Source organism: Halictus rubicundus, chromosome 9 (assembly GCF_050948215.1).
Source record: "Halictus rubicundus isolate RS-2024b chromosome 9, iyHalRubi1_principal, whole genome shotgun sequence".
NCBI classification, from domain to species: Eukaryota; Metazoa; Arthropoda; class Insecta; order Hymenoptera; family Halictidae; genus Halictus; species Halictus rubicundus.
The window spans coordinates 8286215-8310764 of record NC_135157.1 but is presented as its reverse complement, the minus strand read 5'-3'; the positions used below and the strand labels follow the sequence as shown (position 1 = coordinate 8310764).

Here is a 24550-nt window from a genome sequence, read left to right as displayed (position 1 = left end):
TATTTGACTGTACCTTATTGACGTCAAATTATGTACAAATTATACACATATAACTAATAAATTAAATATACAATTATAATTAAATAAGTTTCGTCGTATACAGAATAAGCACATGTATTTTTTATTTTAAATAACAAAATTATATAAACAACTTAATTTTATAATACTTAAAACAATACTTTTACTCAACATATCCAGAAATATCTTATATAAAAACATTTTAACATATTACTTTTCGTACAAATAAAAACTGCAACTTTATTACCATAGTTATTTATAAACCATACTCTGAATCGAATGATCCAACTACATATGCTACAACTGTTGCATGATCTAATTTTCCAGGAATCATGGAAACTTTGTCCAATGTCTTTATTCGCCGAGCTCTCTGTTCTTGTTTGGATAGTTGAACTAATTGACCATCTTTACTTTGTGCATAATATAAATCAGTATCTTCCAATATTCGTCTTTTGGCAGCAGTTATACGCACCTTATTATAGAAAAATTAAATTCATGTTAATATTTAAAATCAGTACTGCATTTTATCTGGTATCTTCTAATTTTTAGTATTTAAATTTTATACTTAAAAGATTGCATGCACACTATTTGTGAATACTCGTTATACTTTTGGAAACTTACAGCAAAATCCAAAAGAAGTTCGCAAAGATGTTTGGCACTGTTACATGGTGGACCTTCACCAGACACACCTCTTCGTAACAAATCCTCCATCCTAAGAAGTGTTAGCTCATGTCTTTGATAAGCCTCGACTATGGGTAAATTAGATTTATTTCTATTACTATTGCCGGATTCTGCATGTCTTAAAGTCTCTACGGATTTTCGACGGGTTTTTGATCTTCCTTCGGCATGATTTTTCACAGTCGAATCAGGTACACTATTATGGCATGGTAAGATAGCAAATTTTCCAACTACTGGATCAAAATTGTCTGAAATCCCGTCACTGGTTAAGAATACGATATCTCCATTTTCAACTTCTGTCATTGCAAGCGTCAAATTATTTAATTCAGGGTTGCAACCATCTACAGGACCTAAAGCTCCAAGAGCGTCGCGCATGTCACGCATACAATGAATATCGTGAGATCCTCTTGTTATTTCTCTCACTCCAGTTTTCCTATTAATATTATTAAAATTATTTTTATAGAAAGAACGTAATAATTTTTAACAAATCATTTGTTACCTTGAATATACATAAGCTAAACTGTCCCCTACATTACAGGTACAAGCCACATATTTTTTCTGATTTGTATTAGATTCAGAACTTGGCAGTGGAAGAACTGCGCATACAGTTAATGTTGTAAGCATTCCTTGCTCTTGTAAAATTAATGAATGCGCAGCATGGAATGAACGAAGTAAGGCTATAAAAACATCTTTCGTTGTTGTTATTTCATTGTTAACTGAAGGACAGAAGAGCGCTTTATTTAAATATTCCATACTTCCATGTACAGCAGACCTAGCTGCGATACTTGCTTTGGTACCTAATAAATTTGTATGTTTATAGATTGGTGCTGTTGTTTGCGATTACTATATATAAAAAGATATTATTAAATTTTTGAAAACTAAATATACCCCAATTAACACCATCTGCAAGCGCTAAAATAGCTGAGTTCGATCTGGCTACAATTCCAAAACTGTCTGCAATAGGTTCTCCATTATTTGTATTATTTGTTGGATTTTTCTCATATAATGTAGTAGCAATTCCATATGCTGTCTCGTGAGGATTAAACCAGTCAGAAATACCAGCAATTGTAGGAGTTGTGGTTGTAGATGCTGTAAGAAACAATTTTATTACTTTTGTACTGTTTTTATAGAATTCAATAATTTCAATACTTACTGCTTCTATATTGTTCGCCTTGATCTAACATATCGATATAATCTATATCGATATCATTAATACTTAAGTGTTTTTGTTGTACATTAACTGCTATGAGTCCATTATCAGGACCAGTGTGGGCAGCAAATGTTTCTTTATCTTCTTGAAAGTTTCCAAGCTGTCTAATTGGCAGTTCTTCTGGATTTCTACCATGGACGATTACTGGTCCTTCTTGTTTTGTCTCTAGACTAAAAATATAATACAGATGCTATACACTTTAGTTATAATATTTATTCTAGAATTTTTGTAAAAAGTGTTTACCCATCTAAGTATCTTGTAATAAAGCAACCACTTGCAAAATCTTGTGTCATTGATCTGGGGCTACGCAAGGTTTGTTCTCCTTGACCTATATTTTCTACAGCTCCTGCCAAATTACTAATTGACAATTGCCGCATAAAGCCAGCAACTTTTTTTCGTAAGCTTGGCATTCTTTGTAGGAAATTAAATACGAATACAGGTAGAATGTTGATCAATGTCAGTTATCATAAAATATGACATTATAGAATGGTTGATACTTGTTAATGATTCAAACCATGACCTTAATTTGGAAAGTTCATTCTTCTTTGAACCTTAATAAAAAGAAAAAAATGTATAAGCAAATATATTTTGTAGCTTTACTAGTTTGTATTTTATTATAATTTTATTATAATTCATATATTATCAATGAATAAATTAAAAAAAAATTAAATATCAGAATTTCCATCTGCATCCTTTCTCATGTATATTTGTGAACAAAATAATAGGAAAGAATTTATAATAAAAAGAATAAGCTTATAAAAAAGTGTCTAACTTTTTGAATTTGAGATTTGCATTTTAAATCAGCTTCTTTGATATCCGACAATTCCTTAATTTTAGGATCAAACGTAATTACAATTCTGTAATACGAAATAATGGTTAAGTTTATAAAAATGAACGTATTCAAATAATCTTGACATATAAATTTTATAGACTTACCTACAAAAAATTCTTACAATACAGAGATGACATCGTAATACACATTGAAAAGCACATCGTTTTCCACTTTACCGCCATATTGATAATATGTTAATAACTGACGAATTCCCGTACAAACAGAATTTCAATTTCAATTTGTTACTACAAACGAAGAAATTCCATTCATTATTAAAAAGTGTCACTGATTTCTTACGTAAATATAATTTGAATGATAAATCCTTTTGTTCGGAACAATACAAATTTTTAATGTTCTTGATATTGAGGTACGTGTCACTGATGAAAACTATTACATATACGTACAACGCAATACAATTAGCACTGTTATCTTCACAATTAAGTTATGATTAACATTGTCATTATTTTCTAATACGTTACTCATGTACAGTAAGAGACGTGATTCTACAGTATGTATACGTATCCTACAATATGCATCCAAGTAGACTCTTTGGTCTGTTTAGACATTTGGCAAGTCAATATGGCGTTCTCTCCACAGGTGAGAGACTACGATTTTCCGCGGTTGTATTTACAGTTGTGAATCAGTGTTGTTCACACAAGAATTTATACAAGAATTGAACTGTTTTCTTTTAAATTGCCGTAATCGGATCATAAATATTAATGTGTTATAATAAAGTTGGCAATTTTATAAATGTGTTTCAATATGTGTGTATAAAGTATAAGCAATGTGCTTACAATGAGATACATAAATAGTGACACAAATATTTATTCCATTTTATGAACTTGTTATTATGTAATCGTTAGACAATGAATGTTTATGTAAACTCGTACTTTTCTAATCTAATTTAGGGGAAATAGAATTCGATAGAATTTCATTTTTTCTGTTATTAGGTTAAAAATAAAAGAAATAAGATTTTGTTGCATATTACTGAAGTTCTTGCTTTATTGTGTTCGGAAGATTCATATATTTTCATGAAACGTATTATAAGTTATTCTCAAAGTGTAATATTTTGTTTCAAGTAATAAGTGTAAGAGTTACTATACAAATTAGATTAGTTGGTCTCATAACATATGTCTAATATACATATATATGTAGAAAGCACATTGTGTCATTCTTTAATGATAATGTATATGTTGTGACAGATTCATTGAAACAAGTGTAACACAATGAAATGCTAGATCAGTAGAAGCAATTAAGTATTTAATAGGCAATAAAAGGAAGACGAGAAAGACTTGCATGTGAACAGAAGTAGAAGATGTTTGAATCTCCTAGAAGTCTGCGTGAGGTGTGCATTGATTTTATTTGTGACAATATTTTGAACTTGTGTGTACTATGCCCTGGTTCGGTGGAGCCACCTTCTTACTGTAAGTACCATCAACTACTGATTCATTATATATTGGTGTAATTAAGTGTAATTATTCAAAATGTTTTAACATAATATAATTACGACTGTATAATCCTTAGATCAGCAAGCCAAATCCTCGACAACAAGAATTAGTTTTAAGCATCCAAATATTTTTATACCCGCTGAAATCTCAGAACTACTATTATCTAACCTTTGCGAAAAGAAAGCTTTATCCGACTTGACCATAACGCTCTTTGATTCAAAGTCCACCAGATTAAGGTAAATTATGTAGAATGTTATTACATTGAAAACAGTAATTTTACGTGATATTTAAGCGATAAAATATTAATTATTCTGATTAATTCTTGTAGATGCGTGCAGTTAAAAGATGCATCTGTGTTATCAGCAAAAGGCTTGAAAGTTTTAAAGCAACACAAAGTTCAAGAGTTAGTAGTAAATGGATTAAATATAACAGTTAATGATCTGATAAGTTGTTTAGGTGATTGGAGTTTACAGAATCTTAGGTCATTGAGTATAGCAAAAGGAAGTTTTCAGGAATTTTCACGGTATTTAATATTTATTATTTTCAAATTATTACTAACAAGAGAACATAGTGAAGTAATATTCGTATATTTTGATGCAACTTATTAATAACTTTTTTTATAATATTTGTGAAAACAAACATTTCATTTCATATATATTCGGTACTTAAATATGTATTTCACATAGACAAATATATTAGGTCAGTCCAAAAAGGTATATTAATATCCGATCAGACAATATTAACAAACAAGTGCTGTTTTTTAAATGTATTTATTTGACTAAAAAGTTTAATATATCTAATTCAGTTCTAACATTGTACAAGATATTTGATCAAAAGTTCATAAAAATTGATAGATGTCACTTCAATATATTTTCTTGTAGATGAAATATTCTTTTTTATGTACAATAATATTGACAGTTGTGTGTGTGTATAATATTGCAGGTATTGTGTGGTAGTAACAAGAAAATTAAAAGCATTGAATTCATTGAATGTATCTGGAACAGAGTTTAATAAATATGATTTGGAAATAGTGGTTAACGACCTTCCTCTTTTAGAAAATCTAGATATCTCTTGTACAAAAGTTGATGATATAACACCGTTAAAAAATTGTAAAAATCGGTTGAAAACTCTTTATATGTACGACTTGAAGATAAATGAAAATGCAAAATTATTCTCAGTATTATTGGAATTAAATGAATTAAGGCATTTAGACATTTCTGAATTAAGGGATACGCATAGAGTTACCTCTGTGTTTAATGTCTGTTATGGAAAACCAACTCTAACAGACTTCTTAAAAGCTGTAGATTGTATGCCATATTTAATTAGTTTAGATTTATCTGGTAGGTATTAAGTGGACTTTGTTCTAGTGTTCTACTTGCTCTATTTGTTCTGAATAAATATAAATTTTTGTTTTATATTCACTACAGGTAAAGTTGATATAAACCTGAAATACTTGAAAAAATTCATCAAAGCCCATCCAGATTTAACGTTTTTGGGACTTGTTTATACACTTGCTTGTTATGAGGATAGTTTAACAGACTCAACAAACAAAGACTATAGACCCAACCTTGTTGTAAGATACATTCATATTATTATTATTAGTAATATACTGATATTCTCAAATAATACTTGTGTATTTATATTGTGTTTGCACATTGCAGAAACATTTCTGTTACTATTAATAAAATTGATTATTTATCTCTTATTGTAGGTTAGTGGTATAGCATCGGAAGCTCAAACTTTGGAAGCTCTTAGGAGGTATACATCTAGGCCAGTTTATCTTGAGAAAGGTTTACTCAATTTATTCCGTTTAACGCATAACTTTTTTGACACCCGGGTTGATGTCATAAAATTGGTATTAGCTATTATGAGAGAGCATCAACATGAATGTGGTGTGCAACTACCTTCAACTGCATGTCTTTATAATCTTACCAAAGGTGAACTAGCCACTATGGTTCACCCATCTATACTTAAACAAGTTGTTGAATTAACAATGGTAGCGATGGAGTCTTATCCAGCCAATTATCGACTTCATATGAATGCACTACTAACTTTATGTAGTGATAAAATTCTACAAATTAATTTTGATAAATTCAGGTAAAACCTTTATAAAACTTTTTTCTAATTAAATCCTGCAATTCCAATGAAAAATATTATAAACATACAAGAAGATTAATTGTGAGTGACTTTACCATGAGTCACTTATTTGATAATATATAAATTTATATATTGGAACTTTAATGTATATTGTACATGAAATAATTTTTTTTTAATCTAATTGTTTCTTGTTTTTATAGGTGTGCAAAATTAGTGATGAATTCTATGTTAACTTTTAATGAGCCATCAATGACTCGCATGTCTGTTGCTATTGCCTCAATTACGGTAGCAAAGATATCACCAGTAGAAACGTCTATGCTTGCAGCACATCCTCAATACATGTCTAAATTACTTGCAATAGTTAGGTCTAAGGTTGAAATTAAATTAGTAGATACAACGATGAAGTTTACATTAAGTGTACTATGGAATTTAACTGATGAAAGTGCCAGAACATGTTCACTTTTTATGGCAGAAGGTGGAATGGATTTGTTTCTTGAAATGCTTGAAACTTTTCAAGGAGCGTCTAGCGTCGAGACTAAAGTATTAGGCTTGATAAATAATATAGCAGAGGTTCGTACTCGCTAATTTACTACAATTTATTTGTCGCAATGTTGAAATGAAAGAAAGCAACATCTGATATAATTCTATTGTAGGTTAGTTCTTTGAGACCCAGGCTAATGGAACGTAAATTCCTCTCTATGCTTTCTACATTGCTGGTCTCTACACATATCGACATATCTTATTTCGCGGCAGGCATCACTGCACATCTGCTTAGCGATGGTAAATATGTATGGTGGTCGAAAAATTTGCATCAAAGCAGGGCACTATTGTTAAAACAATTGGCTCACACTGTGAAACACTGGCAAACACCTCAAGGAGAAATGGTTGCTTATAGAAGTTTTCAACCATTCTTTCCACTTTTACATTGTCCAGATGCTCCAGTTCGACTTTGGGCAGTTTGGGCAATACAACATGTAATTACGAAAAATCGTAAGTATCTCTGATACTTTGATAATTGTTAATTGCTGCAAATGTGACCCATAATGTAATTCTTTTACTAACCTAAGATAAACTACAATGGTTGCTTTACTTTCAAATTCTTATTATTTCTAGCAAAACATTACTGCAGCATGTTAATCAGAGAAGAAGGTGTAGAAATATTAAAAACCCTGGAAACGTCAAATACACATATAGAAAATTTACGACGATCAATCCTTGAAATGATTAAATTAAATTCTTAATGATAACTATTGCCTTCCAAAACAAAATTTGCGTACCATGGAGTTGGTATACTAGTCAATGTTTATATCTATGCACTCTTATGTCCTGTTTTTTTAGACCAAATAATTGAAACCATTATATGATCACGGAAAATTATCAAAAGTGGACTAAAGTGAAATAAGAAGTCCAGAATATTATTATTAAATTTTGTAGATTTAAATTGAGGACCTGAATTATTATAATAGTTGTATGTATCATGAAACTTAATGAAGTATAGCATATATAGATCTTATATTCACAAGAGAAGGATCAAACTACTTGATAATCTTAAAAATATAAATCATTAATATTATGTATCCATGAAATATATTGTAAATGTAAGTTGAAGTTGTGTTGAAAAAACGGGGTTAAACTAAATATTTTGTGTATTTTACAATTTCATTGCGGTTATCGCGTTCACTTTTCAAATCAGATACTATGAACACTCAATAAATGCTCATTTGTTATTGCACTGATACGGCATATATTTTATTTAATCCTGAAAGTCAATTTGATTTACATTTACAATGTATCTCACAGGATTAATTGTCTATATTTTTAAGTCTATTTAGCATCTATACTTAATATCCTTACGTTCCTATTAATATACAAAGATGGGATGTATACGTTTGCATGCCGCTTATAACGGTACAATCTTTTAAAATTTTCTTGAGATCACGGTTAAACTTCGGAGTGTTATAATTTCTACAGTAACCTACATGCAAAATTTCAAGTTGATCTGACAACTTCCCATTTGAAGTTTCGCACTCAATTATTTTCGAAACTATAGATTTGCTCCTAGTGCGATTTACTTGCCCTTTTCACGAGGGCAAGGTTTGGCATGGATTTGGCATGTAATTGCGACGATGGGTCGGAATTTGTCGACAAGTTTTGGTGGAAAATTCATAGCAAATTCTCTCAAAGAGAATATTTCAAATAAAACTTACTTTGTTTCGTGGAAGACATTTTATGGTGGTCACGAACCTTCTCTAGGTGGATGTGCTTCTAAAATTTCAAGGCGATCTCAGTTTTTGTTATACGGAACTGTAAGTTGTCATTAGTTAAGCGTATAGCATATCCCGAGACGAATTCACTGATTTATAATACTTTCGTCTTCCAAGGTCATTCAGTGTCGTTCAAAATTTAGCTTAGCTAGACGGAAGTACGTCCACCTAGAGAAGATTTGTGATCCTAAGATGCGCCCCCCTCCCGCTGGCCCAACAGAGTAAGTTTCATTTGAAATGTTAGTTACAACAAGCTATAATTTGGGAAATAATTGCGTGTGAAACTTCAAACAGGACACCATGTATATTTAAAAATGTACATTTCCTTTGTAATCTGACTGCCGCTTCATCTTCATTAGCAATGCAATATACATATGACACAGCTAATTTGTTCAAATTAGAATCGGATAATTGGGATCCTTCTCTTGTCAGAAGTATGCTTGATTGTATGGTATAAGTTACATTTAAGGATTTGTTTACTTAGAAACGAAGATAAATAATCGTTTCAAAGATGTACGTTGAGCTTAGAAGAGATAAATGTTTAACATTTTATTATCATATGCTATATTTTTTACTTGCTAAATACTATAAGAACAAGCTTCGATAAACAAATTGAAGCCTTTTAGACTCCCGCATTTTGAGCCTTCTGCAGGCTTTATTGGAGGTGCAGCAGGTTCAGGTTGGTGTGAATTCCTCGTTAATATTGGGCGGGCTGCCGTTTAATGTAAGTTTATACAGGGGTGCTCCACTTCATGGTTGTATGGTTCAGAAAAGCCTACTAAGTCCTCAGAAAATTTATTCAGGATCTCCACGTCCCAATGTTACATTCATACGTGATTTCAGTTGAGAACTTCTACACGGTAGGTTAACATTATTTGTTGTGTCTACTATTGTATTCAGTTCGAGTTGTATGATATTCTGGGGTGTGGCTGACTCGATAGGCTCGAATAATAGACCTCGCTATTCCATATACTAAATATGATAATCTTCGACATAGCCAGATGTAACGAATCCATCTAAAAGTTGAGCCATAATGAAATGATGGGCAGGGTCTGATAGAGCCTGCTATGTCAGACGATTGTCTCGATTGGCAAATATTTCCACCGGAATCACATAGCCATGATATTGGTAAAAAGTTAACATCCGGTCAAAGACACCAATATTGTGAGCAAGTGAAACAAAAATCAGCTGATTGTTCTTCGGTGACTAATCCTCCAGTGCACCCTCTACATTTGTTGATGACCTCGAGGAGTAAGGATCTAACTTCATCTACTGAAGATGGATGGACCATCATCAGATATCTCCGAGTATTTCTTGCTTGATCCCTATTAGCCACAGTTGTTTTTTCCGCTACTGCATACGTTCCAACAAGTTCACCGTAAGCATGTTCTGTAATACGCTCCTGATCTGTTACATTTTCAGCAACTCCCTACCGATTAGCTAATGCAGCAACGACAAAGGGTTTGGCATACCTTAGTGATGCAGTTCAGGTGCCAGCAGGTCTTCGAATGCGACAAGAAGAATGGGGAGCATCTCATCCTTAGATGTCGATACTGTCTCGCGGAACGAGTACAATACTGACGGTACTTGCATGTGGCGTGCCTGGTTGATTCCGAAATTTTCGAAAACCCGTCCTGATCCGCTATTTTCGGGATCTCGCACACCGTCTATCATTTTTATGTCTGTATTCGAATTGGGCAGATTAGATTGTTAAGGTAGTTTGGCATCTGTGTTACATGTTTATACTTCAAATCAATCTAGTATAACGTGACGAAATAACAGGATAGTTGGACGCTAAGGGTAAGTGACCTCCCATATTAAATGCAATATAAGCTGGTGTTAATGCCATGGGTGACCTTTATTGTTGTTTATGTTATCTATTTTTTGGCTCAGTTGTTTGAACTCTACGATCATTGAGTCTATTTTCGTTATCAGTTGTGATACTATAATAGCCAAATTGTCTACCTTGTTGTATCGTGTTGGATTTTGAGGCTTTAGAGCTTGTTGGCTGCTGCCTTAAAGATGTTTACTGTCCATTGCTACTACTGAAATGATGCTAGATAATAGACTTTTACCATAACAATAAATTTCTTCAATCATTTAAAAAAAATAACATTAGATCTTGATTATACCAATGTGTTCCTCCTTTTATCAAGTACTGCTGAGCACACAAAAATTCTCAAGGGAGATTGCAGTAATTTTATTAATTTTACAGTACCTTAGCTTTGTAACGTCTCGAGGTAGTTTTATAACAAATGTGGTCATTAATTAAAGATATCCTTGATGAGGGTGCAGTTCATACCAACTAAGGTAACATTAGTGCATCGAAAAACACAGAGACTACATCAAATTTACCAGATTGCTTAATTTGCAAAACCACTGTAAACATAACGATTTACTCTTCTTTGTATAAAATATTTTTTTGTGCTTGAATACATTTACCGATCCCTTCCTTAACGCAAGATTGAGTGTCAGCATTACTGCTACAGTATTATGATATTTTTATTCAGAGAATTGAACCAGTCAGCCAAACTAGTCATAGTTCTAGAAAAGTAAGTTATGGTCAGATCTCCAGGCATTCACCAGGTATTGTGCAATTAAGGATTTGGCAAGCCATAACGCCATGGGTTAGCCTCACCTCTGTGCATTGAATTTAAAATGTCTCTATTGTTACTAAGAAAAGCGGAATCAAATCATTCGAACTTATCAATACTAACTGTCAGTAACAATTGAGGGTTGTTACTGATTCAGAGTTATAGATTTCATCTGAACATCCTTGATATTTGCCCTAGGATGATGGCTTGTTTTGCGATTAGAAGAAATTGCAAAGTTGGATCGTTTTCATAATCCTTGTAATGTGGTTATTGCCCATACCACATAGAAAAAATCGATTTTCTATCTTAAAAACCGGTATACTCCTTTACAGCTATTCGGCCTGAATTGTGCAGACAATCGACGAGAAACAATACGCTAAAATGTTAACTTGATTGTTAAATATATATCTATATATTTTAAATAAATTAATGAGAAAATCGATCAATTTAAGTAGCAAGTGGCAATGTTTTGAGAATTTAATCATTTGTTATCGATTACGTCATTTTGCGTTATATAGTTATAAACTATAGTATAACTAATGTTTAAGATTCTAGTCTAATAAATTCGGTAATTATGTTACTACAACACTTCCATATTCTTGTGGTCAGAGATTTGAGTTAACAACATAATTGTTAATGTTGATGCTTATGGATGTGTGCTTTTGGAAAAATTATCCCAATATTTCAATACCATTTAAGTTATACAGCTTCGTCAAAAGTCAAATGCCATAATGATTATAATGCACACTGTTCATTATCATTAGTGTGCAGAGATTCGCAGGAAGTATAAGGAAATGTTGGGACTATTGAGACACCTGAATAAAAGTCAGCAGAGAAAAAGACAAATTACCAATATGGACTCTATGTGGAGCTCCCCCTCTTCAATTTGTAAAGTTGCAATTGCTGTATACATGGCATGCATGTTATTTACGTTAACACTGCAAACAAAAATAGTACGATTAGTCTAGAATCTTACCAATATACTTTGCAAATATAATATTATGTTTGTATTATTATATAAATTATTATAAAATAATGTTAGGTAATTATTTTTGGTATAGTATGTTGAATTCAGGTCTTCAGTTTTTTCTGTTATTACTAATATTCCACTAATAACTGACAAACTTTTAGAGATTAACTGTGCATTTATATGCCTTCAGAGATATAACAAAATGCAAAGTTTTAATAAAATAAATATAACGATATTCTGATTATATCTGTTATAAAAATATATTATTGATTTGTATGAACAAAATTTATCCTTCTAAACGCATGAACTGTTGATCTGAAATGTAAAAAAAAATGTCGATTTAACTGCCACAGATTGTTAATAAACGTAAACCACTATTCTCTTTGAATTAGTTTTATCTTACCTACTCTTGTAATGATATGAGTTTGAGTGAAAGTACGAAGAAAGTTGCGATTGTAAATACAGAATTTAAGCCAAAAAAATCTTTATTTACCATCCAATCATATTACATTTATATGTTACATTTATATCTTAATTATTCTTTCCTCTTTCTTTTTTTTTTCTTTTTCTAAATGGAACGTAAAAATTGTTCATGAAATTTGTATGATTATCACTCAATTGATGCTGATGCTGCACTGCACCTGCAAAATACTTAGCGACATGGAAGTAACGTCACGAAATGTAGCTCGATCATTAATACGTGGAAACTTGGTTCTCCCCCTAACATCATAGCACAGTGGATTAATGGTTCAAAAACATTTTACACGCATCTTACAAATTAGTAGCAATGTGTTTCAGATAAAATTGAGGATATATAGTTAGTAATAAATAAATGAAAGTCGCACACATTAATATCAACACATATGGCGTACACTATAGAAAAACTATAACAACTTATAATTTTAGCAACTTTCACTTACTATGCATACAAAATTTACTATATATATTATAGTAATATGATATTACTCTAGATATTCACATTGCGGTTCAATTGCTGTTTATATTTAAAATTAAAATTCAAAACCATGAAACAAATTTATTGTAAAATAAATTGGAAATATATCAACAGTATTATCTAGATTACCACACCAACATTGCCATTTCTTTTTCTCATTGTTATATCAGCCTTTATAATATGTCAAAACATTTCTAAAATTAATATAGCTATGCTACAGATTCCTAAAACCAGTTTTTCAGATGGTAATATAGTATTGTGTATAATTTAGTATTGCCTTAATATACTTTAATCCTAGTACCATCTTCATTGTGAGCCATAATCATTTTTACATGGTTCAAAAGTTTCTTTTACATCATGTGAACTTTATCACGTATAGGAGATGCCTAATTATAAATGCATAATGTTTTACCAATACAGTTAAAATAAACCATGTTTTTATATAACAAAAATATTTAGGGTTGTAGTCGCGAGTTATAAAAATGTCAGTTGGAAAAGTGTGAAGAGGTTTTTATTTAAGGGAAAACTATAGTTGTTAAAAAACAAATATACTTAAGTGCCCTACGACAAACAAAACTATTTTAAAATTAATTACAGGCCATCACACCTTACAATTATATAAATATTTATATATATGTATATTATATAAAAGGAATGACGTGCTTTTTATTGATTATAACTGAAAGTACAAACGTAATTTTTTCATAGTATATAACTCTATAACAATTGAATGATTACGCCTTCTTTTAGTTAAAATAATGTTTAGTGTTTATAGCGTTATTCACATTTATGTATATGTACATAGAAATGTATATATACACATATCTAGGAAAATTTGTTATATATTAATAGTATTTAATTAACATTTTAATATTTTGTGTTTTTGTAATCTAAAGGGATTGAGGTACTCGTAAACAGATAAAGGCTGATGCTACAGTGCCAGTTGAATTACAACTGTTTAGTGTATAAAAAAGTGCAATTGAACTGCAATAGCGAATCTCGCTGATCTACATTTGTAATGTTCATTATGATGATTCATTAAATCAAATATGATTAATTGTGCCCATCTTTGTCCAATCTTTTTTTTTCTTTTGACATGAGGTTTTTTCTTTCTCTTTTTTTTTCCCATCGTATCAGTTTTTTTTTCTGTGGACATATCATAAGAATTTACTTAAACACTTTAGCAGCATTATACTGTAATGCATGTTGGTATAAATATGTAAGTTTTGTGTAACCTATAAGATATGCACAAAAACTTACAATATCTTGTATTACAGTTCACAAGGCCATATTTCAGAGTGTAGATTGGAATACCTGTTATTTATGAACATAAAATATCATTAAAAAAGAAGAATTTATATAGTTTTCTGGAAAGAATTATTCTACGTTGTTCATATTTTCAATAAACTTAAGTACAATTGGACTATTGAATCATTTTCTTGTCAAGATAATGTATCAAGATAGGCATTCTGTTATCAATATGTAAAATATGGCCAGGTGATAAGCCTGAGTATAAATGTAGAGCAGTGTACAGTATCCCTAACAAAACCAATGTATCTAATGATTTTCATAATATTCACTATTATTCACTATTTATAATTCACTATTTTAATTTTAAATAGTTATAGTAAATTTATATCATTTAAATTGTATAGATACATCAGAATATTACAACAGTAATCCAAAATATAGATCAATTACTATTAAGCAAATAATAAATGTACATTTATTCAGGAATGGCTAGTAAAATTTGTAGAGATATCTTTTGCTTTACCATTTGTCATTAATTATTAATATTTGTACTAACTTTACAATAATGATACCTAAAATAAGTAGTTGCTTCACCAGCCTTTCCTACAAATGTATTGCTTCATTGTTTGTAATTTTATTGTTCAAACAAAGTAATTTTTGTAACTCCACTCCATATTGCAAATGTATTGCGTATAATTTATTAAAAATATTTATCTTTAACGCATATAAATATTTTTAAGTAGAAAATGTCTTTAGTTATACTAATATTGGACGTTTTATGTTTGAACAATCGTAAAAAGTTGATAAATTAAATTATAATGTAAATCATATTGTAAGAACTTACCTTAATTTGTAAAATAGTAGTGAGGTCTTTTAAAACGGTCAATACGGCATGTAGTAACCCCTTCTGTAACTCCTATATAAAAAAAGAGCATATATGAGGTGTATTTAAATCGTTGGAATTGAAGATACATCAAATTTAACCCTTTGCACTCAAAGCTATTTTAACTCCAAAACGAATCATTTCTTCCGACCTAGAATATTTCTCTTCTATATATTTTTGTTTCATTTTATTCATACGAAAATGGTGCAATTTACCCGTACGATACTGAAGTGTTTAGTAATTTATTAAATACAAACAAATTTAATAATGTAAAAAATAGTCTGAATAACGATACAGCAATTTTTAGTGGTGCCATTCGAGTGCTAAGGGTTAAAACATACCTGGGTCGTCTTGTGGGTCTATATCCAAAGTATGCACTGCCACGTACAATTCCCCTGGCCATACCTCGATAACCTCGCGTTCCTCGTGGTCCCCTGAAAATGTCAATTGTAAATATTAATATGTATATATACATATATCTATAGTATGTCCGTGCTATGCATAAACGAGTCAATTAACTCGGAAACTATAAAAGATATAGTGGCTTTTAAAGATAATGGGCATACAAATGAGCTTTGTTCTGTCTTTTGTTTAAGTACCTATTAGTCACAGAGAATCCTGGTCTATTCGTTCTTTTAGGCATTACTTTAATTTGTCGTCCTCTAAACATAGATTCATCCATTGCCATAGCTGTTTGTACAGCATCACGTTCTGCAAATTCAATGTAAGCAAATCCCTTGGGGTGCCCATCAAACTTATTGCACAGTATAGTCACTCTATTGACACTACCACAACCATGAAAATGTTGTTCTAATTCTTCTGCCGTAGCACCATAGTCAACCTTCATCAATATATAAATAATATTTTAGTGATATTGAATTTGAAGCATGATGAAATTTTATAGTATATCAACTTACATTACCAACATAAATGGATCTATTGTCAACTTCCTTTTTATCTTCTAAAGACATATTTAATGGACTTGCTAAAAATTAAGAAATATTATTTGATACTAATACCTTATAGTATATTATACATTCAAATTGAAGAAGTTTATTACTCACTTATACCAGGTGGACTACCCATATTCATTTGTTTGTCCACTTCAGATTGTAATTGCTTTAATTTCTCTGCTTCCTCTTCCATTTCCCTAACACGTGCTTTAATGGCCTCCAATTCCTAAAATAATAAAGATAAATTAGTAACATGGGATATATATGTACACATATATAGTATTGTTTACAGTGTACAACATTTGTTTCTAGTTGAGAAAAGACAGGTACCGGATCATCAATGTTTGCTTCATTTAGTTCGCGCTTCACACCATCACACTGCATAATGGCATCTCCATCTTGACCATTTTCAAGTCCGTCTAGACCATCGATGTGATCTGTAGCTAAGAGATCTGATTCAGACATTTCTGTAATATAACATAAAATGTTTGTATACATGGATATTTTGTCTACAAAAAAATCATAAATTTCTTGCTAAATACATATCACCGATAGACTGTAGATTTTATGCGTACATAAAATATATAAATATCCAACATTTATTATTACATATAACTGTAATATTCAACATTTATTATTACATATAACTGTATATTATTGTACAAAACTTTAATTTATTATTGATTAAATAGAATATTTAAAGTAAACAATTTTTATTAACATTCGTTTTTGTAAATTACTTAAACGTATGGTTTTATATAAAAACTTGTAATCTAAATATTTTTATGTACATTTTTACAACATAAAAAATTATAATTAACACTATAAATAAAATATCAAAATACAATAGTTAAAAAAGTTAACAAAAATGAGAGATATGTTAATAAATATAAATAGACAAAAAATTCCGTACATGTACTTCCAGCGAAAGTGTACTTCTAACAAAATAATGCTTCGGTAAATATAACGCTAATAACGTGCAATATACGGGTTTATACGTCTGTAGCTACATAGTACGGTCTACACAGAATATTAGTAATTATCGTATATAAATATTCAAAAAAGCATAACATACGTGTATACCTTCAAATGCTTCTATTATTTAAAATAATAATTTTATAATAAATTGAATAACTATTTTCAATCGACACTCCAAGATGTTCTACAAACTCGATAAGCGAGATTGACGCTACCACCGAACAAGATGAACAATGTCTCGTCATGAACTGTTTCATTACTAGTCGCTAGCATTACCAGAGAGGAATATTACTACATAGTTACTGGTAGTTGTACAACATTCCAAAAATGCGCAAAATCGCAGTTATCGAATGTATGAGAAAATTTAATTCAGTCTAATATATAGCTTTATTTTATACAAAAGAATTACAAAAACATTATTTTGCATTAATTTATTTAGTTTTCCATATATTCTTATATGTGAACGTTACTTTTTATGCAAACAAATTCATACAGTGTGAGTAGCTCTTTATGATTCATATGATAACTCAAATGTCACGTACAGTATTCCCTCTATAACGTTGTATAATCCGCGGGATATAGTGCTTAGACCTTGGACTATATAGAAACAGTAGATTGTGAAACGAATAACATCATTTGTATTTTTCATTTAATAATAAATTACGTTTCATAAAACTCTATTAATACAACACACGAGGAGCTAGACGACAGCTAGATAATATGAATAAGTATATACCTTCTCTGTTTATATAGAACTTGATTTATTGACATTGTCACTTTGACCAATAGCAATATGATATGTGCCAACCAAATTTGATCTGCAATTTCATGATTTCTTCTCAGCGTGAAAAGTACTAAAAACATATACATATTTACATCAGAGAGGAAAGTTCCTCTCTGCCTATATTTATACAAACACATGCATGTACGTATATATATGTACGTAATATTTCACCGCGTATTGGAAAGAATTTTGTGCAAATATAAGTATAATATTTTTGACACAAATTAGACTCATAGATCAGTGTACACATAAAAATATATAAATTATTATTAACTTTTCTCTCATTGTAAATCCAAAAGCAATGAGTGATATGAAACGGAAACCTAAAATATTAGTTTTTGATTTAGGTTAGAATATCTACATAACGATATCTTTAATTTTTAAAAATAAGGTCCTTAATTATGTACATTAAATATGATAAATAAATGATCCTACAGCTAAATGTAATTTTCAGATTATACTCTATGGCCGTTTTGGGTTGACACTCATGTTACTCCTCCCTTCAAAAAGTAATAAATTTTAGTATTTTATGATTATTCAATGATATGAAATTAATTTTACTTTTTAAAACAATTTTCAGAAAAGGAAATAATGTAGTAGATGCTCATGGTCAAAACATAAGGTTTTACAAAGAGGTGCCTGACGTTTTGAAAAGGTTAACGGACGAAGGTTATGAACTTGGCGTTGCTTCTCGCACGTCAGAAATTTCAGGTGCTAACCAACTATTAAAGTTATTTAACTGGGAAAAATATTTCACGTACAAAGAAATATATCCTGGATGTAAACTGACTCATTTTTCTAAGTAAGTGTTATTAACATATTCATAAATGATAGCTATTAACTTTTATTTAAATGATTATGTTTCTATCATCTTCTAATTGGAACGAGCTTTTTCTTTTCAGAATTCAGAAAGCTTCTAATACGGACTATACGGATATGATATTCTTTGACGACGAACACAGAAATATTGTTGATGTCAGCAAACTTGGTGTTACATGTATACTTGTTAAAAGTGGTGTAACACATTCAGTTGTCGAAGATGCTTTGAAAAAATTTTAATGTTTATTATCTTTAGGAACTTTAATTAACAACTATTTACTATTTACTATTTATACATGTAGTATAGATCTGATATAGATTTATCTTATAGAAATATTTTTCTATTAATAGTACACTTATATTCAAATAAAGTGAATATCATTAAATATTTTGTGTCTAAATTTGATTGATCATTGTTAAATAATATTGTAGTGGACTGTTGATAACAATGTTATTGTTATTTCTTTGGCTAACCATATTAAAAAAAGATCTACAAGCATGTTGTGGGTCTTGAGGAGATACAATACTTAATAATTCAGCTATTTGATTATCTGATAATGACAAACAGAGGAGACTCTTTAACACATTTGTCTCAAAATTTTTAAACGGACATCCCCCTTCATACATTGGACCAGAAACACTTGCCTATAATGAGATTAAACTAAAAGCTATCCATGCTTATAAATTATCCTTAAATGAAAAATATGTTACTTACACACAAGAGTTCACAATTAGCTGATTTATAATCCTTTCTGGACCCTTCCAAACCATAAAGATGTCGAATACTATATATAAATTTGCGTTCATTTGATTGCCATTGATGTGAACAAGTGGAGGAGCATGAATGGGGTTTCGAATATTCATCTTTCCAATAGTTTATAGCATCTTCTATATGCATTCCTCCATCTTTCAGAAAAAGGCTATAATGAAAACGAGCATAATGGCCTAGTCTATGTGTACTTCGTAATTTTCTATGCAAATGTTGCATGCATAGAGGAAAATTTGTCATTTCAGTATCTATATTGTCTATAGTTATACATCCATATCCACGACTTTTTTTAAATAATTGGAAATGGATTTTTTTATATAAATAGTCAAGTCTATCATCTTGATTTATAGTGTGTTGTGCTTTAGCCTTAATACATGCCATATCTTTATGCATGTAGGTACTAAATAATGACAACAGGACTTCTTTAAATTCGGAGCAATGCACAATGGCATAACCACCACATAGCTTTATTTTTCTTTTTTTTATTAAGTCTGGCACTAATTCATACCTCACTTGGAAAAATGAAAGAAACACATTAATGTTTAAATTAATAACTTCATTAATTTTTTCCAATACATACCTTTAGTCTGAAATAAACTGCAGTCTTGTTTATGATCTTTTGCTACGAGATGCTTAAACACCAGTTGCCCAGAGAAAAAAATACATATATCAATCAATGTATTATTAATTACTCTTTCTTTATTTGTAAGCAACCTTACTTGACGTATAATACTTCTTAATAATCTATGTAATTGCTTAGGCAATATATAATTCAATCTATTTCGAAATAACAGAGCTTCTCTGATAATCCAATAATTCCATAAATCTTGCGATACCGAAGCTAATAATCTAAATTGCATTTATAGATAAGTAGTTAATACAAATTAATATTTTGTCTTTCCTAAAATATAAAAATTGAATAAATAATAATTACAATTTTATAAATTAACACTTACCGTAGTGAAAAATGACCTATTTTGTCATATACTGAATTTTCTAGTAAATATTCAAAGTTACCATTAAATTCATTAGTTCTAGCTTCATATAATAATTGTAGATATTCTAACCTAGCAAAAACACATTTCTCCAAAACATGAAGTGACACTTGTCCCGTAGGAGCTTGAATATAGAACATTTTCAAATGTTCAAATTGAATTTATTGTATTTTACATTACTATCAACTTATGAAAAAGGTTTTCGTTTTTATTGTACAAGGTTCCTTCTCTATATATGTAAATAATATGTGTACACACATTCTTTATTATAATCCGAAAACTGTATATACATATTTTATACATCCATATAAAAAATAATCAAAGAATATTTTGAAACTATTGTATTTTTCATATTCGGTTCACTTTTCATATCAATGTACAGTTAGTTATTCTCTACACGAAACGGAATCAATACAAATGAATGAATAAATACATACAATCATTGTGAAGCTGCCTTTTTAGCATCACATGTTGTCTGCCTCCTACTCATGTTCTTCGACCGGCAGACATGGTTGTACGCTATTGGTTATGATCGATCGTATGATACCGGTAAACACACGGTTGAGATTCGAATAGAGGAGGTTTACCGGCAATGAACAATGACAAATATTATGCGACCTCGCCCAACGGTAACGAGCGATCGCTACGCGACTCGGTACACATTAGAAAAAAAAAAGGAAACTGGAGCGAACGCTCGACGGTTGTCGTAACGGCCGGCAACTCCAGAATTCGAATCCCGAACAATAATTAATAAATTCTTGCACAACTTATGAAAATATTTGGAAGGAAGAACTAATAATTGTACATGTAATGTTAACATATAATAACAGACACGCTGCAACTTGTAACGAATATGGGACCTCGTATAACAGCTGTCATTAAAATTTTTTAATACTGTTATTTAAATACTGTTTGCTCCGTTATCGTTCAACGTGTGCAACATCTGTAAAATATGCTATACATTACTATTCAGGATACACATTGATTTGCAAGGTTTCATAATTCTTTACTAACATTCAGTAGATTCGTATGACATACACTCTTGTGAAGAGATTTTATATGGGATATATGACGGCCAAGGCTACTGTGTATACCACAACAATCGTCGAATAATAAAATAGCTCTGTTCAGAGAAGCCCACCCTGGCTCTAAACAAAACAATTGTAAAATGTATTTAACAGAAAAACAGAAGATTACGACGCGGGAGCACGGTATAAATAAATAAATAATACCCGAGAGGAATGTAAATATGTAATTAACATTAACCTTTTTCGATCAGCTATTCGTTTGAACGAACTGAGAAACTGGGAATATTTCCTGGATGACTAATCGCGCGACATTGTAATTAATTGGACACAATAGAAAAGGTCATGTAGGTAAATAATTAGGGTTGTAGCATTTACCGAGAGCTCCGCAGTCAGCACAAATATCCGTGTTAATCCGCCTTTTATCTCGACGAGCTGCACGATAATCTTAATCGAATTGGGAGACGTTTAAAAACTGCGACATAATCAGGGGGAGAAAACTCTTATGTATGACCTTGGACCGCTTAGTTCACTTGCGAGGGAATCGACTTACACTGGACATAATGCACAGGGCCGTCACGAAAACAATACCACCGAGAAAATTGAGAAAAAAGAGCCCTGCAGCTTAATGTCATCATATACACATATACTCATTAATAAATCGACCGTGACAGGAGGACACGCAATCGCACGATGGACTTTCGCCTACACTAATTTAACCGGTTATGCTGCGTGTGTTTCTACACTACTCTACATCACTCTACATCTCAATCTCATATGATCTCATATGGTGAACACTCTCGTATCCTCCCTGGTTAGTGTTCTCCATAGAGTCTATACTATAGAGACGAGACTATAGAGACTATAGAAGAGAGCTGTGTGTATCTAACAGTTCTCATAAATAAATTGATGGCGGGAATTTAAAATTTTACTTATATTTGTATGTTATATTAAAATTCGTATGAAATATATATATGAAGTAAAATTTGTTTACCAAAGTGACAGTCTAGTTAACAAACACTTAATGCTCATATGAATATAAACGTAGCGCGCCACGTAGGAACGCGTTATTCTGTAGTAGATACGTTTGTCAGTGGTCAGAGCTAAGTGGAACTTTAGACCATGAGTACCGTTACCTGCATTGCACCTGTTAATATTGCTGTAATAAAATATTGTAAGTATTCTCCTTTCGACCCTTTATAAATTACTGCAAAATAATTACATTAAAGGCACAATAATTATTAATTATGATTCGGATTTTCGAATGCGCGCCACGTTGGAATGTAAAATTTCAAACGGTATTTTTAAAAATATTTCTCTATTGAACAAATAACGTGTTCAAGCTAAAAATTTCATATCGAATTTATTTAGAAATATTTTTCTATTGAACAAACGCAATCGTGAACTTCGAGGTTTAAAAAAAATCATGTTTTCTTATTGACTACTTTGCGTTTGGAATAAAATACATCTATAAGTACTATACGCGCTTTTATGTGCGCGGCCTCCTGTGATGTTTTGCATTTAAATAGATGGTTTTAAACATTATACAACTCAGACCACAGATAAGAAAATGTGTGGCTTGAAATTTGCAATTCATTGCTTCCAGGGGGAAAAAGAGATGAAACATTGATATTACCAGCAAATGATTCTATAAGTGCCACCCTAGATACAGATCAGGTACATATGCGATTTTGTTATTAAAAGCATGTCAGATATCAACGAAATTTATTTTTCTTCAGCTATGTGCAAAGACCACTGTAATGGCCAGTCCACATTTCAAAGAAGACTGTATATGGCTAAATGAAAAGTGAGTTTCAATACCTATTAATTATGAATATGAATTACAATATTTTAATTTTACATTTCTTTTTAGGGAAGAAGACATCAGGAATCCCAGATTACAAAACTGTTTAGCAGAATGTAATTAACTATTTATATATTGAAATTTTTGAAAATTTTATAGGTAACATAATATATTATTTTAGTTAGAAAACGTGCAGGATCTTCTACTACTTTAGGAAAATGGAAAATTCATATTTGCTCAAAGAATAACTTTCCAACTGCAGCGGGCTTAGCGTCCAGTGCAGCGGGTTATGCTTGTTTGGTAGCAGCCCTAGCGAAGCTGTACGAAGTAGAGGTACTATAAAAAAAATATAACATTTTATAAAGTAAACTAAATATATAAAGTGGTATATTTTAGGGTGACATTAGCTCAATAGCTCGTGTTGGCTCTGGATCAGCGTGTCGTAGTGTTTTAGGAGGCTTTGTAAGATGGCACATGGGTTCAGATCCAAAAGGCACTGATAGTATAGCAAAGCAAATTGTGCCTGCTTCTTACTGGCCAGAAATGAGAGTATTAATCTTAGTTGTATGTGAACCAACAAATTAAATGTTATTTATATTTAATTATTTCAAATTCAGATATTCAAGATTACATATGTTACTATAGGTGCATGATGTACAGAAGAAAGTCTCTAGTGCAATTGGGATGAAAAGAGGCATGGAAACATCAGAGCTATTGAGATACAGAGTAAAGCACATTATTCCAGAAGCAGCAAATAAAATGCACAAAGCGATAATTGAAAAGGATTTTAAATCTTTTGCTGAACTTACTATGAAGGATTCTAATAGTATGCATGCAACAACCTTAGATACATATCCACCATGTGTCTATTTGAATAATATTTCGCATGCAGTTATTGATTTAATTCATTCTTATAATAATGCTGTCAATGATACAAAGGTAATAATTGTACTAGAGCGTTTCAACTAAAAATTTTTAGAGTCCATGATACAATTTATTTTGCTTTAGGTTGCGTATACATATGATGCAGGTCCAAATGCTACTTTATATCTTCTAGAAAAAGATGTTCCAGAAGTTATGGGTGTAATAGATTATTTCTTTCCTGCATTACAGGATAATTTAGTTGAATATAGGAAGGGATTGCCTATTGAAACAGTTAAACCTCCACAAGTAAACTATTCAGTTCTTTATACCTTTTATTGTTGGCGTAATTAGAATCTTTG

The 24550-nt window shown here is 30.9% G+C and overlaps 6 protein-coding genes across 9 annotated transcripts in view; 3 read left to right on the top strand and 3 right to left on the bottom strand.

Annotated features, from left to right (window-relative positions):
• Nucleotides 1-98: 98 nt before the first annotated feature.
• On the bottom strand, nt 99-2973 carry LOC143357429 (PP2C-like domain-containing protein CG9801). 2 transcript variants are annotated; one of them, XM_076793926.1, is made up of 8 exons: nt 2843-2973; nt 2679-2763; nt 2150-2457; nt 1850-2076; nt 1585-1785; nt 1196-1493; nt 640-1129; nt 99-490 (listed from the first exon to the last, which is right to left on the bottom strand). In XM_076793926.1, the coding sequence occupies exons 3-8, from the start codon at nt 2314-2316 to the stop codon at nt 275-277; spliced, it is 1599 nt and encodes a 532-aa protein (XP_076650041.1). In that variant the 5' UTR covers nt 2317-2457; nt 2679-2763; nt 2843-2973; the 3' UTR covers nt 99-274. The 2 variants fall into 2 exon arrangements, with proteins under 2 accessions (XP_076650041.1, XP_076650042.1); XM_076793927.1 differs by lacking the exon at nt 2679-2763.
• On the top strand, nt 2969-9107 carry LOC143357425 (protein zyg-11 homolog B). Of its 2 annotated transcripts, none has more exons than XM_076793920.1 (10): nt 2969-3105; nt 3941-4162; nt 4263-4422; nt 4515-4709; nt 5129-5526; nt 5614-5759; nt 5898-6283; nt 6484-6853; nt 6937-7273; nt 7397-9107. In XM_076793920.1, the coding sequence occupies exons 2-10, from the start codon at nt 4054-4056 to the stop codon at nt 7522-7524; spliced, it is 2229 nt and encodes a 742-aa protein (XP_076650035.1). In that variant the 5' UTR covers nt 2969-3105; nt 3941-4053; the 3' UTR covers nt 7525-9107. The 2 variants fall into 2 exon arrangements, with proteins under 2 accessions (XP_076650035.1, XP_076650034.1); XM_076793919.1 differs by lacking the exon at nt 2969-3105 and adding an exon at nt 3229-3335.
• A 6054-nt stretch (nt 9108-15161) lies between these two features.
• Nucleotides 15162-17384, bottom strand: Pabp2 (poly(A) binding protein nuclear 1). 2 transcript variants are annotated; one of them, XM_076793938.1, is made up of 7 exons: nt 17237-17384; nt 16484-16620; nt 16265-16379; nt 16118-16185; nt 15800-16041; nt 15542-15634; nt 15162-15233 (listed from the first exon to the last, which is right to left on the bottom strand). In XM_076793938.1, exons 2-7 carry the CDS (start codon nt 16616-16618, stop codon nt 15200-15202), a joined length of 687 nt encoding a protein of 228 aa, XP_076650053.1. In that variant the 5' UTR covers nt 16619-16620; nt 17237-17384; the 3' UTR covers nt 15162-15199. The 2 variants fall into 2 exon arrangements, with proteins under 2 accessions (XP_076650053.1, XP_076650054.1); XM_076793939.1 differs by having other exon boundaries at nt 17229-17380.
• Nucleotides 17385-18055: 671 nt separating this feature from the next.
• On the top strand, nt 18056-19000 carry LOC143357489 (magnesium-dependent phosphatase 1). Its single transcript, XM_076794017.1, has 4 exons — nt 18056-18262; nt 18370-18424; nt 18496-18717; nt 18818-19000. The coding sequence occupies exons 1-4, from the start codon at nt 18217-18219 to the stop codon at nt 18972-18974; spliced, it is 480 nt and encodes a 159-aa protein (XP_076650132.1). The 5' UTR covers nt 18056-18216; the 3' UTR covers nt 18975-19000.
• Nucleotides 19001-19062: 62 nt separating this feature from the next.
• Nucleotides 19063-22310, bottom strand: LOC143357431 (DNA primase large subunit). Its single transcript, XM_076793930.1, has 6 exons — nt 21902-22310; nt 21513-21646; nt 20460-21441; nt 20084-20352; nt 19450-20015; nt 19063-19379 (listed from the first exon to the last, which is right to left on the bottom strand). Exons 3-6 carry the CDS (start codon nt 20636-20638, stop codon nt 19131-19133), a joined length of 1263 nt encoding a protein of 420 aa, XP_076650045.1. The 5' UTR covers nt 20639-21441; nt 21513-21646; nt 21902-22310; the 3' UTR covers nt 19063-19130.
• A 223-nt stretch (nt 22311-22533) lies between these two features.
• Mvd (mevalonate diphosphate decarboxylase) overlaps nt 22534-24550 on the top strand; it is a 106740-nt gene continuing 104723 nt past the window's right edge. The window contains exons 1-8 of the mRNA XM_076793931.1: nt 22534-22697; nt 23130-23200; nt 23263-23330; nt 23397-23443; nt 23509-23660; nt 23724-23891; nt 23973-24266; nt 24336-24497. Coding sequence (XP_076650046.1) covers nt 22646-22697; nt 23130-23200; nt 23263-23330; nt 23397-23443; nt 23509-23660; nt 23724-23891; nt 23973-24266; nt 24336-24497 — 1014 coding nt within the window. The 5' untranslated portion in view covers nt 22534-22645. The remainder of the gene's footprint in view (nt 22698-23129; nt 23201-23262; nt 23331-23396; nt 23444-23508; nt 23661-23723; nt 23892-23972; nt 24267-24335; nt 24498-24550) is intronic.